The sequence below is a fragment of the Copadichromis virginalis genome, linkage group LG20 (genome assembly GCF_057382275.1).
Source record: "Copadichromis virginalis isolate Kocher_CV1m ecotype Utaka linkage group LG20, C_Virginalis_male_GT1.1, whole genome shotgun sequence".
NCBI lineage: Eukaryota > Metazoa > Chordata > Actinopteri > Cichliformes > Cichlidae > Copadichromis > Copadichromis virginalis.
Window position 1 is genome coordinate 2,419,040 of NC_140637.1, and position 21,857 is coordinate 2,440,896.

The 21,857-nt window shown below is 41.1% G+C and overlaps 1 protein-coding gene across 4 annotated transcripts in view; it reads left to right on the forward strand.

The window, feature by feature from the left end:
• Positions 1–21,857, forward strand: part of LOC146683968 (low-density lipoprotein receptor-related protein 1-like) — a 91,037-nt gene that overhangs the window by 3,385 nt on the left and 65,795 nt on the right. For 3 of the 4 annotated variants that reach the window (XM_085444769.1, XM_085444768.1, XM_085444766.1), the window contains exons 2-3: positions 7,892–8,038; positions 20,570–20,707. In XM_085444769.1, coding sequence (XP_085300895.1) covers positions 7,892–8,038; positions 20,570–20,707 — 285 coding nt within the window. Of the gene's footprint in view, positions 1–7,891; positions 8,039–15,713; positions 15,904–20,569; positions 20,708–21,857 lie in introns of those variants that run through there. The other variant, XM_085444767.1, reaches the window with a different exon arrangement.

Here is a 21,857-nt window from a genome sequence, read left to right on the forward strand (position 1 = left end):
TTTTGCATTCTTGTTCTTCTGGTTTGAGCAACAAATATTTGCGAAATGATGATAGCTGAAAGCGGTGTTCCTGATTGTTGTCGGTGTGAAGATCCACTTTTATCCTCCCACTTCCTGCGCTGCATCACAGTCAACTGTGACTGGAAGGTAAAATGAGATTAACACAACTGTCTTCACTGTTATTGGCCACATATCGAAGGAGTCAGACCACAGTGTTTGTTGACTTTGAATAGCAGGGATGTGCTGTAATTGGTGTTTTCTACAAGTTACATCACTGTTTATTCTGTTCGGCTTCTAAAACCACAAAAAGAACCGGATTGGCTTTTTTAGCCAAATAGGAAGTGTGGGTTTGTGGTAATTAAGATCTGTAAGATATACTGGTTTTTTTGCTTTGTTTTGTTTTGGGGTTTTTTGCGACAATTGACTCAGGCAACGTGTTTTAATTTGCTTTCGGTTCCCGTCCAGTGTTACTATGATAACTCTTAGAAATGTCATATTTTTTAAAGCTGCAGAACATGAACAAAACTGCAAAAGATTAAAACTTTGTTTTACATCTGGCACAGCTGTGAGACTACTGATCCTACAAGCTGAACACCTAGCTTGTCAGCTTTTGTTTTTTTGTTTTTTTTAGAGACTTCCGATTTGTGTGTCAGTATTGTTGGCATGCACGCTAAGACGTTGGCAGCGTTACTGTCTTTGCGCTTGACTAGAGATCCGATCGATCGCAGAGACACTCGGCTGCTTTCACACCTGGGAAGAGGAGCGGATCTTTATACATGAAGATAGCGTCCCAATTTCATGGCTTGCTGCAATTTATTAAACTTGTTTACTTTAGTCTCAGTGGTTTTTTCCACTGGACGGTGTTGAGATGGCAAAGGCACATCTACTGCTAGTTCCATAGTATGGTGTTTTAATAATAATAATAATAATAATAATAATAATAATAATAATGGATACTTTATTGATCCCCATGGGGAAATTACTTGTTTTTCTCTGCATTTGACCCATTCACTCAGTGAAGCAGTGGGCAGCCCACTAAGCAGGCGCCCGGGGAGCAGTGTGTAGGGACGGTACCTTGCTCAGGGGTACCTCAGGGTAGCCGTTAAGTGGATTCGAACCGCCGACCTTCCGATCATGGGGCGACCACTTTACCTACTGAGCTATCCCTGCCATTACACATTGATCTTACAAGAGTTCCCGGTTCAATGCCAAAAAGTGTCACAAATCCCTTTAGGATTGCATCAGGAAGGGCAAAAGTACAAGCACTTCTCATGATGTTGTAGGAAAAAATAATTAGCGGTGGTCTTGCTGAACTCTTGTGTAACTCTTTTAACCTGTTGCAGTTTATTCAGAGAATACTTCGACGACTGAACGCTAAGTGTAGTATTTGACTTTAACTGTTTTTGCAGCGATCCATAGCTTTTTATGACAAGTTAAAAAAATTAAAAAGCTGTGTCCTCCTGTTATTCTGAAGGAAATTTATAATTGAAACTTTTATTTACAAGAGACAACTGTTCATTAGCTTTAACTAATCGATGCTGGTGCTGAGGTACCAGCTGTGTTTTAACATCTTGAGAACATTTTGTGAAAACACACAAAAAAAGTTGGGATTTCACAGCCCGGATTGATGATTTCACCACTAACAAAGAGGTCATCTGTTGAGATGTGAAGTGGATGACAACTCATTTGTGTATTGTTTGTGACTCATTCCAGGCATTTATTGAGCCAGTAACATCCCCCCTCCTGCCTCCTTTAGTCTAATGAGGGATTCATAGCAATCCAGTCACATTAAATCAAAGAAACAATCATCTTCCAACTCATGTCAGCCCTCCTGTTTGTGGCCATAGTGAATTGGTTCCTTATTCCTACCTTTCAGGATTTGCAAGCATCTGACTTGCAGCGAATGCCTCGATTTATGTGGTCCAGCATTAATTTCTAGCTCGCAGATTCTGTTTTCATAACTGCTGAATCTGGGTTGACTTTTCCTCTGTGGCTTCACGGAGCCGTGTTCTGCAGAGACTACAGGGTTTAGAAGAGCTTTCGTTCGGCAGACTCTGAGCCTACTTACATTTTCTTTTATATCCATCAATCAAATTAAGTCAATGCATGTCTTCTACTGCATTGCATTTTACTGCGCAGGCTTTTGAAAACCTGCAGAGCCTCATCGGGTTACATGTGAGGTCAAAGCTGTAGACTTTTGTTGTGCAGTGGCACAACAACAAGCCTCTTAGGCGCTAGAGAGAGGCTAACTCTGACTCAGGCTTCTGCTGTTCGTGCATGTTTAGCCTCAGTGAAATGCCTGGTGTGGTTTAGATTTTGAATAGCCAGTGGATACAAATTCACTGTGAGCTAGTTTAAGTGCTTCAGCACAAAGCCAAGTTGTTGCTGCTTCAGTGGCCTGTGAAGGGCCTTAGGTCAGATTGTGTTTATCACCGTTGTGTTGTTCTGTTCTATACATATGAGGCTGTACTTTATTTTCCACCCTCTTCTCACTGAAAGTGCACTGATTTTGGTTAGAAGAAAATGCTCTCTTCCATCTGAATAATTAATGGAATACAAAAAACATTGGCTACTTGATTTTCATGCAGGGATTCTTGCTTTGACTTTCTGCTAAACGAAGCACAGAAAACTCGCTTTAAATGTGACCTCAAGGCTCTAATTACAGCCTGTAGTTGGGTTGTGTGTGTTTTGGAGGTTTTTGTTGTTGTGTGTTTTTTTTCTCTCTAAGCTGCTCTGAAAGGTTTGTGCGCCACATAGAAGGAGCGGGAAGGGCCGAAGTGATGGGTGATGAGGAACAGCCCTGGTTTCATTCCCACTTTCTCATGTCACTGTCATCACACCTAGTAGCCCAACTGAGACCCAGAGGCCCATTTATTTTTTCACAATAAAATCCATGCTCTATTGCTCAGCCTCAAAATATTCCACAAGGGCATTGATCGGGTTGAACTCTGGGATGTGCTCAGTTTTAGATGCATGCTTGTGAAACAAAAGTGCCTTTTAATATATCAAGCTGTTTGTTTTTTGTGCCTATATAGGACAGTCCGTATAGCGGTGATATACTGTTTTAACTATGCCGAGCTTCTGGTACACAGCAGTCAAACTGAACTTTTTTAACCCTTTGCTAACAGGCTAGCAAAGAGAAACAACCAGTTTTTCTCTGGAATTCAAAATGAAAACTGTAAGGCTCCTTTAAAGTCTAGCTGTTCATCTGTAACTGATTGTCTTTTTGAGGCAAAGCTATACATATGAAACCAATTAGAAGGTGCTGGAATGTGCTACATGGATCTGGAGTTGATCTGTACAGCACGGATGGCCATATTGAGTCAGACAGATTGGGAGGGACGAAATTGGGTCAGTGTGGTGCCCCAGCTGGTGATAGTGTCTGGAGGCCTCCATCACTTGGCAGCTGAATTGGTGCCACAGCACCATTTACTCACCACTACATCCTGTTCCACCCAGCGAACTTTCTCTCAACCTTAAAGTTTTTGGATTGGATAAAAACAAAGCAACACGTATATTTCATCTTTATAAAAAGCAAAACAAAAAAGGAGTGAAAATACTATATTCTTGTAAGGCACTCGGGAGGGATGTTTCTAGAAGAGCCAGGCTCTGTATACATTCAGGTATTTGCTCATTCGCTCGTATCTAATGCTTTTTCCTATGTACAGTGCTTGGGGGCAAGTCAGTGTGTCCTGTTTAGACAGTGCAGAGCTTTAGCTGCTCAGCATAAGGAAGTACAGTGTGGCCTCATACAAGTGATGGTGTGCTAGAAGTCAAACCCAGTCAGCCAAATGGAGCCTGAGCATCCACATAGGAGGAAGTAGCTCAGTGATTTAGAGCATTTTGTGGGTGTCAACACAGCATTTGTTCAAAAACCTTTAGTGACAACAGTGTGGAGGATTTTGTGTCAGACAGTCATGCTTAGTCCTTTGGTCTTTCCTCACAGCACCAAGGAAGGAAGGTGCAGTTAAATTATATCAATGAAGAAAAATGAAATTTGTGGTATTTGCTCAGTTGCACAGTTAGTTTTCATTGACTATTAACCAGAAGAAAACTCTTGAATGTTGTTGTTTGTTTGTTTTTTATTGGTAAGTAAAATTGCATAGCACACAACATCACAAATATCAAGGTAGAATTGGTCTCTAATTTCTAATATTTCAACCAAGATCTTCATTTAGTGTCCGTACAGTTCTCCTTCACCGCCTAAGAGGTTTAAATTATTGTTTGTTTGTTTTTTTAAAGAAAAAAAAAACTAATCCTGTTTCTATTGGATGCATATTAAAGACACTTTGGTAGCATATTGGCCTTCACTTCTAGCCTTATGTTCACATGGAAAGCTTTTAATATCTTTCTTTCTACAAAGATTTCTTCAGTAAAATACATCGTCAGTGCAACAGAACTGAACTATAATTAAATAATAGACCTTGTTTATGTGGAAGGTTTTTTCTTCTTCTTTTTTTAAAAATGCTTTAAATAACAGCCGATAAATATTTTTGCACACAATGTAATTTGTCTGCAGAAGCTTGTTTTCCTGTAGAGTTTCCAAAGTTGCAAAAACTGAGCAATGGTATGAAGTTCTAAACTCTTGAGGATTTCACGTTAGGCTCTGAAGGTTATGTTTCTCATGTTTCTCTCTAATTAGACGAGTTTTTGCTTCAGCAGATACCCACAGGATGTTTTTTTCTCTCAAATTATCTTTAGCGTGGAAGGATGTGGTTGTCATACCTGATCTTTTTTAAAGTTGTGAAAAACAGAAGGAGTTGTTGTTGTTGTTTCTTTCTAAAATGTGATATTCCTCTTGTTTTGTGGTTGCAATATATTCGATGCTGTTGAATTTTCTAGTATTTAGTCACAGAGGTTTTATGAAGTTGCTGTTAAGCTCTGCCAGGAAAAGCTTTAGTTGGAATGGCATTATCAGGAGGGAACTCTGTTGAACACCAGCCTTGTACAAGCTCATGAAAGTAGAGTATATTCATTGATTCAGGAGCCTAAATAAAAGGTGTACACATGACTTTTTTTCATGTGAGTACTAGTACTTTAACAGCCCAGTTTAATTTGGACCCTCACCTACCCACCCATCCCCAAAACTGGCATTAGCTGTGGAAAAAAACAATGACTTTGAAGCCTGAATTAACAATTCACATCTCTGTTTGAGATATTTCAGTGGGCTTTGAAAAAGCACTGCTGAAGGGGAGGGTTGCCAGTCTTCCTCTCCTTCTCCAACCCCTCCTCAGCCACAACCTCCAATTAGACTCGGAGGTTCTCCCCTCTGCGGTCATTTCATGCTGGTGTGTAAAGGGATGATAAAATTAGATCCCACAGAATTTTATTTCCAGTTTCATGTCAACTCACAGGCAATAACTGGATCAGCTTAGCTGCTTCACACAGCATCTAAACTTAGAGGAGGTTTCAATACTTCAATTCATTTCAGCTCAGCTCAACCAGTGACGCTATTTTTGGGGTGTTGGCTCTCTAGATAGAGTAAATCAAGACATATGAGCACAGGCTAATGTGTGTTTTTCGCCATCCAGAATGCATCAGGGCATCAGTAGGCTGAAAGAAAGCAAAAGTAACAGGCTGGCCTCAGGCCATGGCTAGCTTCCATCTCTCATGGTCTCTGTCCATTCTTATACTGCTTCCCTTTCTCACTCTTACAGTATCTCAGATTTAGCCTCCTATCGGAGCCTTGTGACATTTAACAGATTCTGGAGTATGATGTCTTAAAGCTACATTTAAGTCTTCTTCTTCTGCACCACTTGAAACTGTTTTTAAGCTTTCCTCCAGCCTTTGTTTAAGAAGAGAGAAGAGAAAAAAACTCAAGGCTGTAGCTCTGCATTTTAAAATCTAGCACTCTCTCTTTATCTCCTTGAGTATCAAGGTGTTGCTGTATAATGGGAGTGCTGCAGTTTGATCCCTGCAGCCCTTTAGATTCTTATTGTAGTACAAAAACATGACACTCAGAAGTCTTATTGCTTTACTTAAACATACATTGTCCGATGGAGAGAAAGAAAAGTCCAGTTCCAAAGCCTTTAGTCTGACAGTCAAAAGAGACGTGATTGCAATGATACACTAGCTCCGCGCTCTCTTGTGATTTCAGTCACATCCTGGCCCGCTTGCGGTACACCCCTCCACCACTCACCCCAAACACCTCCCTGCCTGCTAAGTACATAGGGAGGCAAGTCATCCAGGGTGAGCGAGGGCTCAGTCACTGCAGAGAATCACAATGAGACTGTTGGTGCTGTCCTTCCCAGAGCATTGCTGCACAACAGTACAGTAACAACAACCATTGTAGTCTCTCTCTTTTTTTTTTGACCACTCGCATAAAAGAAAGCAATTGCTTTGTGCTTTTCTAGCTGCCCATTTTCACTCTTCTGTATGCTGAGAGGAAATGTTTGCACAATTTCAGCTTTCTCAAGGTTAACTAATATATTTAAGAATAATGATGAAAACTGAGTTTAGTACTATAAGCTTAAATGAGCTAAATTACAAAAACTAAACCCTGGTGGGGACTTGTGCTGTTACTAGTAGCAGGGGTGTCTGAAATTAGGAAGCCTTAGGTGCCCCCACCCCCTTCTGTCTGTCTTTGGTTAGGTTACCTATGCTGTACTGTTCACTGCCAGGTGAAGAGAATCCCACTGATAGTGTGTGATATATTTAACCTAAATGTTTTTGTTTAGTACAAAATAAAAAAAAAACCCTTTCCCGCACTCCGAGCAAAGTTATTATTTTTCTCTTTTAAGTTGGGGAAGAGCGAGGACCAAATATAATATCAAAATTGTTCCTGAGGCTTGATGCCACTAAAATATGTTTTCAAGCCTCTTGCTGTAGGTAGAGCTCTGTGTGACATGGGTTTTTGTAAATTCAAACATGTCAGCACTGTCAGACTGCTGATGTGTCAGGAGCATTGCTGTGGTGTGGCTAGCCTGTGTGGTACGCCTCAGCAATCTCTGCTGACTTGCTGCCCAGGACTACCGTGTTCTGCAGTTTCCCATGGGTCAGGCAGCGACCCAGGGGACCCATGTGTCGTGGCCCAGTTGTGCTTGAGCCACGACACATGAAAGAGCCTGTATAGTGAGAATTTAAAACAAAACAAAACACAGCTTCAATAGTAATTTAAAAATAGTAGCATGCTGTTTCCTCTATTGCGGAAGAAAAGGGAGAAACAGCAAACAAACACAGAAACGTTGTTGGTTGTGGAGCTTTTTTTCTGAATGCCTTTTCTTTTCTTTTCTTTTTAAACTTTGAACACAAAAAGCACAGTTGTAACTTTTTCATGTTGCTTTGCCCGGCTGAGTTAGGATCTATGCGGTTTGAATTTGGAAATTAGAGTCTGTATGGAGGAGAGTGTGTTTTTTTTCTGCTTTTATCCATTATAAAAATAAAGTTAGTCTGAGCTCCTTCAGTGACAGGCTGCTGCATCCTAGATGCATGAAGGAGCGTTTCCGCAGGTCCTTCCTCCCTGCAGCTGTCAGACTGTACAATCAGAACTGCTCCCAACAAACATAGATGTTTACATCTGCGCTGTAACTGCAATAATTTAATCAACCGATTCGGACTACAACCTGGTTTGCCTCTTACCTGTAGTTATTTTTATTTAATTTACTAACTGTACAGTACTCTCTGTATATAGTAACCATTGTCCTTAATGCAAATATGTAAGAAAAATTGTGTATGTTTCTGTTCTGTGTCCTGTGTAGTGTTTGTTTGTATATGTGTCTTTTTGGCTGCTGTTACAACCAAATGTCCCCTTGTGGGACAATTAAAGGTCTATTCTATTCTATTCTATTCTATTCTACCAGTATTAGAATTTCATTCATTTTTAATGTGATTTTTTTCTCTAAATTTTATGATTCTATGACCATCACCTTTCTTTCCTGCTTTTCTTTTTCAGCTCCCAGCTCCAAAGCAGACGAGCAGCCCAAGACTTGCAGCTCTAAACAGTTTGTATGTAAGGACCAGGTGACCTGTATCTCCAAAGGCTGGCGCTGTGATGGGGAGAAGGACTGTCCAGATGGCTCAGATGAATCTCCAGATATCTGTAAATATTCTACACGAACGGCTACCAAAACCTGTGTGTCACCTGCAGTAAGGTTGGGCGATTGGACAAATATATTGACTATCGACGATGGGCTGAGGCTATCGATCGTTTTTACAAGGGCGATTTATTTATTTGCCCATGAGTAAGTTTGCTTATAATGTTGGTTGAAGCTAACAGAAGCAGTCAACAGAAATAAATAATAGCGCTGTTTTAACGGCGCTCTCCACAGCTGCGAGCAAATGCACCCTCCTGAGAGTGCAGCAGCGATTCATTTACTCAAACTCATAACAGAAAGAAAGGACGACAGTCGCCTGTTTTCAGAAAAAAACCAAAAACATTTTATTTAAATATAAAAAAAAACACAACGGTGGGGAAGGAAACAAATAGAAACTTGCTTATTTTTTCCAGTATAACCGTGTTTACAGGCTGTTCCAGTATTCGTCTGTCTTACACACTCAACCAAACAACAAATAAGTTAAAAATCAAAATGTCTCTTCCAGCCAACATTTCCGTGCCATGTGTGACATCAATGGGAAACGTTTTTCATGCATTTTCCACCAAGCCAATTAGGTTGTCCGTGTTTGGACTTCTTTTGTGTTCTAAGCACGCAAATCAGTCCGTGCATGATTACATTGCTACGCCCATCAAAAAGCCTGTGCATGCGTAAATATCATCAGTTTATTGGACTGACAATTGTTGGTTGGAAAATTCTTACGTATCACCCAACCTTACCCTGCAGCCATATTACTGGTACTTTCCTGCTTTGGCCGGTGCACTGTAATCAAAATGAGGAGCCTTTTGGAGAAAAAAGTGACCTTTTTTATAGCCCATGCATCACGGTGTATTTTCTGCATATGATGTAAGACATCAAAATGACTAGCCTTAAATGGCTTTGAAGACAAAGCAGTGCAATGTTCAGACAGTTAAATTTAGGACTGAATAAGGAGGCAGGTTTGTCTCTTTCTGCAAAGAATGCTGCTTGGCTGAATTATGGCTCTTCTAATGTGGCCTTGTTTAGTCTGAATCTTCAGGGATGTGTCTGCTCTTGTCTGGACTCTTGCGGGATCTGTCCCAAAGACTCTTGTCCCAACCACTCACATCTAACAGCTTCTCCATCCATAAACTCTCTGGTAAAAGCCTTCCTGCTGTTTATATGGAGACGCTAATGATAATATTATTGTGCCACACCTTACATCTCTCATAGGATTCTCACCGTATACTGGCATGCAAAGGCAAGGCAGTGACTCACAGCGTTAACGGTCCTAGTTACTGTGGATGTAATATAGCCCAGCAGTAACGCACCACTACTCATAGGATGCTGTGATCTCCTATATGTAAAAGTGCTGAAATGGAGAAAGTCTCATTTTCCTTTCCTATAAAGTAGAAAGAAAGAAGAGATGATCTGTGTCTCATTCAAACTAAAAAGAAAGGATTCTCTCATCTACTTCATCTGTCACGACCCCATATTTAAAGAGTCATGCACATTTTACCGTGATAATTTACTGCTAACAGCCAAACGCTTTCTTTATTAGTTTAGCTAAGGACTTTACTTTTTTCTTTTTAAAGGCGTTTTGGAAAAACAAAACGTGTGTGGTCCACCTAATTCATTCTAGCAAGATGCAGTTATTCAATTTCTGCCCTTTTCTACCATGCAATTGAACTGAGTGAGGTCTGCAAAGCTCTTATGTAATTTTGGTGACACAAACAATGGTGTGATTCATCTTCTGCAGGGAGAGATGGAGAGCAGGGTTTCACCAGAACATCAAGATATGTTCTGCTCAATTACCCGCTTCCCATGGGCTCTACGCTGCCTCTCGTTTTATCTTTTAGTTAAGGCGCTTCTTTACTCGTATTTGTTTTTTTTAAAGCATCCTTAATAAACATGTTACTGCAGTAAATGCACGTTCTCGCTGTGCCGCTCTGTGTTTGCAGTCTAATAAGTAAATTAAAGGCCGGGCGCCTTTTAAGTATCACAAAGAAAGGCGGCCAGACTGTGATTTTATCCAAAGTCTTTTAGTTGAGCCATCCATTAAATTTGAGTAGTGTTTAGAATGGAGGGCTGCAGATAAAGCTACAGAGCAAATGGGCCTGAGCCAGCAGAGATGGAGTCAGAGACTCTGAAAGAGTATGGCTCTAAAGGTTATTTAAAATCCTCCTCTGACTCAGAGGAATGGAAAAGTCTTTTTCCCTTTATCCTGGCTTTTCCATTCACAGGGCGAAACAGTTTGCAGGTCATCGGTCTGGTTACTCCCCTACTGGAAAGCATCATAGGATGATCTGTGCAGCTGGCTGTAAACAAGGCTGCTCACAACTGAGCTGTTATGGAAATGGTAGATAAAAAGGAAGGCAATGATCCATGTGAAAGGGCTAAAATCTGGATTAACTGCAGAGGCTTTGTTTAGGTGCACTGTTTTTATGTCGAAAAGTTCACTGTATCCTGTGTTTATCCACTGCTTTATTTTATCAGCTTCAACGTTTACAAAAGCAGTCTAACTTTTACTTTCAAACTTATGTTGATGGCAGAGAATTACGAGAAGTTCCCCTCTCTCTAGACTTGCGTTTCGACATGCCTCCAAACCACAGTCTAATTTTGTGTGTTAATGTTGACGCGAAATAGAGTGGTGCACGCTACTATAATTACGACATTATCTACCGTTTAAGTTAATTACCATCTGCACACTTGGTCTACAGAGAACACTTACAGGGATATCGGCTTAGAAAAAAAATCATTTCCTCCCAATCTTCCCCTTTTTCTTTGCTTTCTAATCATCTGCTCCTTGGCTGTGCTTCTATCCCGCTAAGGGATTGCCCCACAGTCTGTCCATCCTGTAAATCAAACAGTGACACTGCAGGCAGTGCACGCAGCCACATATGAAGCTTTTCAAAAGTTCAAGTAAGAATCTGCTTGGTTTATTCTACTCATCCTTTTGCTTGTTTCTTGACACCGGTCCAGCTAATTGGACTGATGCATGTGTCGTTTCTGCTGAAAATTACACCTGCTTTGCTTACAGTGATCATGAATTCACTTGTTATCAGAGTGTGTGAGAGGGGAAGTCGTAAATGTGTGTATTTGTCTGGATCTTTCATCTACACCTCAAGTATCCTTTCTGGAAGTAAGGGTGCTCCTCAGTATCATACTGTCTGGAGGCCTAATTGCCTGTCATTTCCAAGCCACTCATCTAGGCTGTAATTATGTTGAGAAGCTAAAGACGAGCTTCACCCACAGTAGCAGGGTAGTAACACTGCATGAGGCGCTAGCTGTGACTGGGGTGCTAGCTTGATCCAGGTGGGGGTGTCAGTATTGTGTGTTAGCGTTATTAGTCTGAAGGCTTATTTATCGCAGGGGCATTGAAGCTGAGTGGTGAGGCGGTCCATGTATGAACATGTGGTTTTTGGAGGCGGGGTGGGAGGGGGTTGCACATGGAATTACGCAGGCTTTCGGTGTATGGGCCAGTGTACACCTCCCTCTCAAACATCCATCATGAGGTTGCCTGTACAGACTCCTGGCTGTCAGTGTGACCCTGTTAGCCACTCCCAAGGACTGCACTGGTTCCCCCTCACTGCGTGGCTTCAGTTCAGTCCAGACAGGCCATTTCACCTCAATTACATACAGGCTTAGGTCTCAGGAAGTCCCTGACATGTGGCCTCGGGGCAGGAGTTTGTACTCTGTGTGTCTCGACGATGGTGTTCTGTTTAGGACTGCTGCTTTTTAAATGTTACTATAGGTAGTTGTAAAACGTTGCAGAATTGGCCCTATCTGGCAGATATAAAGTGGTCAGGGACGGGTGTTTGGGCTGTTATATCAATGCAGGCCTTTAAGTGCATAGAACTGATGCAGTGTGGGATAAAGAGATGTGGATAAAAGCTTGCTATCACGCTGTGCTTATTAACCATCCAATTTACCTTTATGCTTGTGCAAACACTTCCACACGAGCGGTATTTCTTAGAATACAAAGGTTTATATAACTAGTTAGTACCACAAACAAAAGTAAATCCTTTGAGACATCGTTACTCGCACTGTCACTGACATTCATTAGTATTCCTGCTGGTTCCGTTCAACAGCAACAGCAGCTTTTTTTGGCACTTTTCTTTTTTAGTTTTAGAGGGATGGGGAAAGCATTTCACCGAGGTCTTGAGATTTTACAGCAATAACTGACTGACTAATCTTTTTTTATACATGACAATTATAGCTTTCATTTCAAGCAGTCCTGGTTAGGGCTTATAGAGGATGCTGCTGGTAAAATCAAAAGTGCTGTGTAGTTACTTTGCTTCCTTGTCACAAGCACTTGCTCTAAAAAGAAGGGAAAAAGACTCCTCCTCTCTGTATGTCAAGTCTGTATGCAATTATGATTCTTGCATGACCCACATTCAGTGTGGTTGAGCCAGAGAGTGGGAACAGATGTTTGAAGAAGTCTAGCATGTGAGCACTTTCTCAATCACGAGAAGCATTTTCCATGCAGGAATCCCTTTTAACATCAGATTCAACGATTGTCTGCCTCTAATTTGGTAGTTTGGTTTTTTTAAGTCTTCTGATTTAACATGAAAATGTTCACAGGATGACTATAAAGAGGCGGTTGAATTGCATCTCAGTCATGCAAATACACAGCTTTTCTTTCCTCATAGGGTATCATCAAGTCCCATTCAGGGGGGAGAAAATGACCTTTTAATTGAAAGTAGTTAGCTCTTGTAAATATTAAGATACTCCCTGTACTCACACTATCAGTTTGGCATGATAACTGTCCCCATTGGCTTATTGATGTGGCGAGTATGTTGTGTAGATGCAGTCAGACACACACGTTGATTTGTTTTCCTTGTTGATGGCGGAAAGTAATTTTGAGGGGATATGCATTGGAATGCACTTTCATAATGAAACGGAGGGGCTCTTGTCCAAAGAGGCTAAAGATATTTAATGAAACTATGACCAAATCTGGACCACAAAACACACACTGCTTTCTATGAAATGTTTATTTCAGCTTATTATCATATTATTTCATCTTGGGTGTTTGCACCATTACAGTTTGCTGTAATGAACATATTGGAAACTCCTTCAGAGACTTTGATGCAATGGTGTAGTGGCACAGTGCTGTACAGCGCATAGTACCTCACAGCATATAGCTTGCCTCCTAGCCCAAACACTGTGCTCCATGTCAGTGCATGCTGTGGCCTGGGGCCGAGCTAATGAGGAGGTCTGATGGGGAGATTGAGCTATCATCTCCACGCAGCTGCCTGAGGCGGCTGCAGGCCACACAACAAGGTTATCTGTCCATCTCTTGCCCTTGCGCCCCCTCTGGACGCTGGCCAGCCTGGTCCCTTGCCTGTCATGCATCAGCAGCCTCTCCAGGACAACCATGTCTTGGCGGCCGCTGTCATGGTGGGATGGGATGCAGGCATGGAGTCATGGGAAGAAGGAGCTATTCCTACAGAAAAAGCCTTTGTATAGGAGAAAATGAGCAGATTAGCGTTTAGGCTGAGGAGGAAAATGGAAATGTCTTTTTAAGGCTCTGATCCTCTTTCTGTTGAAACAGCCTTTTACAGTAATGTTTGGGGGGTTGGGGGGGATCCTTTCATGGCCTATAATCAGTCATGTAGCTGTAGTCACAGGGGGCACTAGGCAGGGGCAAGAGGGTCTGTAGTGGCAGTGGCTGACACACTGCTTCCACAGAGGAAGGAGAAAAGCCCTGTAAATCCCTCTGGTCTATAGCCCTGAGCCCTCCTCAGCTTCACCAGCCTATCAAAAGACCACGATCGCAGGGCTTTCACACACCACGCAGACACCACTTCCCTTTCTCTGCTGTCTCCGACACACCCTGTCTCCTTCCCAACATCTTTCTCTTTGTCCCGTGTCTGTCCGTCTTCCTCCCTGTCCGGTGGCTTAAGTAGATTCATCTCTGTTCCCTACTCGTTATGGTTCCTATGCAGTCTCTTTTGCTTGCGGAGATGACTTTTTTGTAAATATTTTTTTGCAACAGCTTTTATACAGTAATGGTTTGAGTGAAACAACCTATCAATTATGCCAGCACATTTGGGTAAACAAGGAGGTGAATAGATGCGATGTGCTGCTTCACTCGAAGAATTCAGCCTGGAGAAATAATCCACACAAGCTTGGAGGGCTGCTAAAATAGTTTTTAAATCTGTGGATTAGTTGTTTGATTATTATTATTTTATTTAGGATATTCATAGGGCTAAAGTGTCCATAGCAGGAATAACAAAATCTAAACTTCAACCATTTTCCAAACTACTAGTTTGACATGATTTTCTTCTGTCTGCAGGCAAATCCTGTGCTTGGTCTGTGTTTAGCTTGAAATGGATAAATGTACTTTTCCCAACAAAATAGTGAAACTGAAGCAAAGTGTGTATCCATTTTAACGCTCATTGGAACTTTTGGAAGAGAAGTGCTGTTTTTTTCCAAATATGTTTTGCTATTTAATGAGTTTACCGTTGCTGAACCCTTTTGTAGTCATGTCTGTGTGCATGATACTCAAACATGAATTTTGGGTCATTTGCACACGATCCTTGTCAGTATCTTGATTGTACCATGCAGAGAAAGACAGAGGTATTAGATACACAAAACCTACAATACAGTTCAGTTGTGCCATTGTATTTATTGTACTGTTTCATTACAATTGGGTAAAAACTAGCACACACGTCTGCTCCCAGTGGATTTCTCCTCAGTAGGGTTTGCCATAGTCATGTGCTCATTTTGTATGCCGCTGCAAAGTGTGTGACTCCAGAGTGGGGAGAGTCCATCAGTGGGTAGGCCTGCCTGTCACCCTGCGTGACATTTTAATTCGAGCTGACAGCAGACTGTATGGGAGTCAGTCAGGGGCTGCTATGGAACCCAGAGAGCAGGAAGAAACGCGGGCTTTTATGAGCAGAACAAAAGATCGACAGGGGATCTAAATTTAAGGTAATTGCATAACTACTGAGGATGGGGGATGGTTGGATCTGAAGCCTGAGGTGTAGGAGGGAAGCGCACATTAGGAAAGACCGTCTTTCACTGGTGTCCATCAGTAAAACCTTAGTGGAACCCACGACATACAAGGGATAGCTGTGCTTATTTTTGAAGGTGATGCATTATCTAAAGTGTGCACTGTGCTCTTGGCAAAGACTGCACACTGCAATAGAAATGCCGTGACAGTTAAACGAGTTTGGCATTGCAACTCAGTTTGTTTTACGATGAATCTCAGATAATTTTTTTCACATGTGATACGTCGAGAATGAAAGAAGTAAGTCACGGAGAACAGTTAACAATAAAGATCCCGGAGGCCGCTGTGAGGTTATGCTTATATCACTGTTAAATGATCCTGATGTTTAGTGCAGCGATGTAATGATCCTCATTCTGCTCGCTAATAGGTGTGGGAGTTGTAATTTTCCCTTTTTCTGCCTCAGTAAAGAATCTCTGCAATCTCAGAGTGAGGTGGCTTAATAATGCTAAAGAGTAAAAATGTCAGTAAAATTAATAAAATGTAAATGACAGCTGCAGAACTGGTCTCATAGAATTAAGTGAGGTATTTCTTTCTGTACGTTGACAGCAAAGATGGGGTTTTTTTGGCGGGGGGGTTGGTTATGTGGGATAACAAAAGCATGAGGGACTTAATCCAGACAAATAAATTGTCGGTTAATATTCTTTTTTTTTTTTTTTTTTTTAAAGAAAAAAGTCGGGCTTGACCTCACCAACAAGCAAACAGAACAATCAACAGTCCCTTGCTCTGAGCTGTGTTGTGATTGAAACTGATGGAAAGTTGGCAACCATAAGACACAGTGATGTGCATAACCGTGAAAATAGCTGCTGTGGAGAGCAGTAAATAAATGATGCTGTGAGAATGTGAATAAAGTGGAATATAAACTGCAGGATCAAATGCAAGGTAAGGCCGGAGATACGGTAAAGTTGTTTTGTTATGTGCGACCTCCTGGCAGTCAATGAATAAATTAACTAAGACCTGGGGCTCAACGTAGAAGTTTCTCTGTGTTCCTGTTTTGTTTTCACAATCGCTGCCGGGAAGCTTTTCATGAAACTCCTCGCCTTCTTATATGTGAACGCTTGAAATGATGAATCAGGTGAGGACTGTTGGAAAGGCTGTCAGCTGTGTACACCACTGCTATTCAGCCAACGCCTATACAGTCCTGGGTTCAACCCAAATTAACAAGGACATTGTTACGACAAGTTACGTTACTCCGACTCAGTGCGTCAGCGGCATTCTCGCTGCTGGAAACACTTCAGAGACGTATTGCATGTGTGAAAATTGAGGAAATACCCAACCACTACAGACTTTAACACTGGTTATTGTAAGAGTAATAAACCATAAAGAAGAAATGAGCCCAACTCTTTACATACTAACAACATGGATTTAGTGATCTTATAACACAGAAACGGCACTTCTGACTTGTTTACACCTTTGCATCAGTGACACCACATAAGTCTGTAAAAGCTGGGTGCAAATGAAAGTTCATCTTGTTTGACATCATTTCAGTTCTGGGCTCGAGCAGTGAAGACGTCTCCTATGTTTGGTTTTCTCCTGTCATGGAGCACTTATTTTTTAATCTGTTACAAATTGCATTTCATTCTCATCGTTATTATTGTCATAGGATTTGTTTGAAAATTGTATTATTTTTAAAGACAATGCAGAGTCAAAACCATCTGTGAGAACCAGTCAGCGTAATCGGCTTCGAAAGGTCACTAACAATTAGTCATGCCTGGGAAACCAGATTTGAGATTAGAAACCATTCAAACTGAACAGTAGATAGAATTAGTCACTGAAAGCACCGTGTAGGCCGTGTAATACTTTGAAGTACTTCAAACCAGAATGGGATCGATCCAAATACCCCTTTTGTTCATATAATTTATATTTTGTCATTGTACAGTTTAAGTACAATAGATTATTTGATACAAGAAAAAGAAATTCAGCTGTTACAAACTGGCAAAAGCAAACCGCTAAGAAACGCCACCTGCTGTTGTCTTAGTTCAAGGATTCAGCAGCTGCAGAAAACCTATCCAGATAATGTTAAAGCAGCCCACTGATGAGATGTTTTACCTGCTACCTGGTTTACCTGGTCTAAGCAAAAAATGCTCACCAAAAGCTGCAGAGCTGTATTAAAACGTCTTATTTCCCCTTCAGCTTTGCAAAGTAATAGAAAAAGGCTGCTTCCAGTAAAATACACTGCCAACAATTTCCCAAACTGGAGCAGCCGGTACAGGGTTCATGTCTATTGTCCCCCACAAGTTATTTAATCCTCCATATTGTCTTTTCTATTTAGCTTTCTGCTGCTGGTCGTTATTCAGCTCCTGCCAATGTATTACTGTGTTGTGAAACACAAAGTAGTCAGTCTTTTTGATTGTTAGCAGTTGTTAGTGTGTTTTCCAAAAAGTTCTGCTGCTTGCTGCCCTGTCAGCAGAAGTAGAGATGTGTGTAGAAGAAGAGCCTGTTGTGGGTGTGATGGAAAGCAGAGATCAATCTTTTTAGTCTCTCGGTGGCCGTAGAGCACAGAAATCCGATTCCTGGTTTACTTTGATTAGCGAGTGTGTGAGTTTACCTGTCTGCTCAGTCGTCAGCAGATCACATTTCAAGAAAAAAGCTCCCTCGACACACAGTTGCAAAGATGCATGTTTCTGCTGTTGGTATAATTCAGATGTCTTGCACTCCGACTCGTCTTTTATACTCCCCCGAGAACTGACGACAAATGCTAAATCCTTGGCAGGGTTTCTTTTCCAGTGTACATGGCAGATTATTCCTGGTACTGTCGTTTATGTAAAAATCCCCACATTGGCAGTGTGTTGCATGTAAATCAGGCTGGCTTAGAGGCCAAGGCTGTAGGAGGGCTGCTAATATGCTAGCATCCCCCATACGGGAGAGCTACTCTCCTCCCTAAGCCAGATGTATGAGAAGCTAATTCTAAGTTTGAATGTGGCACATTTTCCACGCAGGCTGCTGATGTGGGATCGTTATGGAAGCTCGTGTCACTTTAAGGCACTTGTTTTAACAGAGTTAAATGTGATGTTCAGTGTGTGGTTACTAATCTCTCTTGGATGGATCAGGGAGCCTCAGAAGGAATGCTAGTGGTTTTCATCAGGGAATGCCACCATGCAGGCAAATATTCTTTCTCCCACATGTATGTTATGGCTTGTCTTGGGCATTAAGAGACGTGTAACTTTCTTTTAAGACTCAAACGATATGCATTATACAAAGATATAACACAGCAAGTTTTTAAAAACTATGTTTTCATTCCCCTGCATTTGCTTTGCTGGGTTTACAATCAGGAAAGCTGCAACTAGTGTCAGATAAACTGCAGTTTGGCTGCATCAGCTGGTTAATATTCAGAAAACTGAGAATTTGTGTATGCGAACATCTGAAGCAGGTTTGCTGCTCGGGCTATGTGCATATTCAGATAGCGTCCTCTGAAAACGTATCCCAGCACAACATGTATTCTGCAGAACTCTGCAGATCGTTTCCTGTGAAGGAGGTGAACTTTATTTGTTCTGCTTCAAGTGTTTTTCTAAAATGGGTCAGCAGATGTTAGAAAGAAAGAAAGAGGGAGAGGTGGAGGAGGAGGAAGAAGAAGAAGAAAAACAGCCAAGGCAAACTGTTTACTCTGCAGTGTGGGCCGAGAGGAAAGCTAGAGAGAGAAGAAGAGTGGGAGAGATCGAGGGAAGAGACGCTGCCTCTACTGTATGTTTTGGTCTTTTTTTTTTAACTCAGCATTTTCTAGGCCAGAGGACATTATGGCCCCTGTCCTCTGCACTCCTTAAGATTCAGTATTTATCAGTGTTTTCTTTTAAAAATTTCCTTCAGTGTCTACCAAGTGATCTTATGCTGCAAACTCTCTTTTAATATGTGAGCGCATTAAAGGTAACCGCATGTTTGCATGTGCTGTGTATCACTTGTGCTGTAACACATGCAGGAAGCCTTTAGTGTCAAATTTGCACCTTAGAAAAACAAAACACACACTGTGCACCAATCGTGCAACTTGTTGCCTACAGCAGCAAATCTAAAAGCAAAACAAAGTCATTATGGCCTGTAAATACAGGCAGCAAAATAACTTTAGGCCCTTTTTATAAAGCTAAATGTTTAATTCTCTGATAATAGAAGTGACCTAAACCAACTGGAACTCAGTCAACCATAGTAAGTAATGTGAGCCATTTAGAGTAAAAGATAAAACATTTTTATCTGCAAATGTTTATTAATGTTAGCCTTATCTCTTTAATTTTAGCCCTTCTATGTAGCCAGCGACTGCTGCACCCCTTTTCTGAATTCTGCCTCTCTGGCACACTGGTGATACTATTTTAAAACTCTATTATTAGTATATAAAGCCCAGAATAGTTTTAATATATGTTGTTGTTTTATGATGGCTCTATTGTGCAGTGGTTTACACATTTGCCTGACAAGCAAAAATATTGCTGGTTGTGTCCCAACAGGAGACACAAATAGGGATTGGAACTGAAAACCGGTGTTGGAGCTTATCAATTCCTTTATCAGTGTCCGCAGGTGCTGGCAATGCACACTGATTGCAAATCAACAGTATTGCTACATGCATGTCTAGTGTTATCAGAAAAAGGGGGTCACAGCAGAGAGGATGAAGCGATCCAAAGCATTGCTTCATGCAGAAACATGATAACGACTTATTTGTAATGTCTTTAACATCATTATTGAGGTGGGAACGCCAGAAACATGCTGAAACATCTCCTGCAACACAGGATTCACTTGCTCAAGTGTCATGCATTTGATGCGATATGGATGAGCACCACAAGTGCTACCAGCCGAGCAGCTCGTCTGTACAGATGCTTAACATGATTTTAGTTGACTTCAAATAAAGCTTTCAATAAATGACATTCTTTCATTTCTTCATCTAGCATTAAGCGATAGTCTGTTTGGGATTAAATAATAAATAAATAAATGATAAAGTAGTTGTACTGCACTGGAAATCTGCAGGCATACTTGTTTTCTCATATGAAACTGGGTCAAGAATCAATAAGGGAATTGGATCGATTAGCAAATTCAATAATGGAATTGGTATCAATAAAACCTCATCAATCCCCATCCCTAGACACAATTCCCTTTGGGGAATCTTTCACCTGTGATGATCTTAAAGGTCGCGGATTTAACTATAAGGGTTTTGTCCATATAATACTAGGAAATAATAAGCCAGGACCTCACCAGAGTAGTATGCAAAACTAATGGACAACCGAGGAAAATCTCTGTACAGTTTCTCTTTGCACATGACAGCCTCCTCAATAAATGTTATAAAATTAAGCAACATTAGAAGAGTTCTTTAATGAGTCATAAAGAAATTTAATTCTTTTGATGCCAGGAATTCACTTTTAAGTATGTAAAATGTGTTTAATAGTTTTATGAAGCCTCATTAAGCTCAGTTGTGAATTTACAATGTGTTTTTGTTTTTGTTGTTGTTGGGGGGTTTTTTTGGGGGGGGGGGAGGTTAGATGCATGCATTATTCTGCTTCATCTTTGAGTTTTACTGCCTTAAAATATTGCCTTATACATCTGCTTTTACTTAAAAAATCTTTTGCATGTTTTCCAGGCACACACAACAAAGTGAACCAGTGTCCTGTCAATAAATATCCATGCCTGGATGTGGAAGTTTGTCTCCATGCAAGCAGATTTTGTAATGGAGTCGTTGATTGCACTGACGGCTGGGATGAGGGGCCTCACTGCAGAGGTAGGAAACAAAGTGACACACACACCCCTTCTCCTCTGTCATACTGACACTTTTGCCCTTTGTTGTGGGTCAAAATTAACCAGACAGTTTCTGTTATAGACAAAATGTTCTTGTCTTTCCATCCCAAACCATCATTTTTATCGAGTCATCCCCTCTGTTGGGCCATTTAATGAGTTGGCCTGTCCTAGCTTGTGCAATTACTATGGAATTTCTCTTTCAAGGGAAAAAAAAGTCATTAATTTATCAATCAGCTCTGCTATGAGGCTGTTTCCCCCAATCCTAGCAGGAATAATAAGCATTCAGACCAGATGCAGCTGAGAAAAATCCCATCACATCCTCCCCTATTAATTAGAGACAACAGAAGAATGAGTGATGGAACATATTGAGTCCATAGTGTATTTCTTTGTTGCAGCTAACAAAAGAGCAAACACTGGCTGCCTTTTGAGAGCTGACTCAGTATTCTGCAAGGTAGTGCTCAGATATCCTGTAACTGTCTGAAGTTTGTCTTTGTCACATCTGCCAAGAAGGATAGAATCAGAATACTTTATTGATCCCTGGGGGAAATTATTTTTTTGTTACAGTGCTCCATTATAAACAACAGTGTTTGTTTGTTTTGTTTTGGGGTTTTTTTTGGTTGGGGTGGGGGGGAGGTTGTTTGTGTGTCAGCTGAATTATTTGGAGACTAAGAAACTTGTTAGTGAATCAGAGCGATAATAAAGGATCTGGATCAAGGATGTGGATCGCAGCAGTTTATATTCACTATTCGGTTATACAGGCAGCCTGTCAACAGACATGCCAATTCAATTCAGTTTTATTGATATAGCGCCAAATCACAAGGTGCTTTATATTGTAAGGTAAAGACCCTGCAATAATACAGGCAGACAAACTTTAACCACTCCTCTTTAAACTATCTATACACCATTTGCAATGACATTGCAGTAGAAAAGCTCCCAAAGGGGCCCCACAGGGGGGTGTGCAAGGCACAGCAGCTGTTTGGAGAGAGTGGGGCAGAGTTCTAATATGCATTATTATGAGCTGATATTTGATGTAAACTCTTAGTTCAAGTACTCTCTTTGCAGAAGTGCAGAAGAGTATTGGCCTTGACAGAGCTCTGACTCAACGCTGGGACATCTGCGTTCGTAATTTTGTG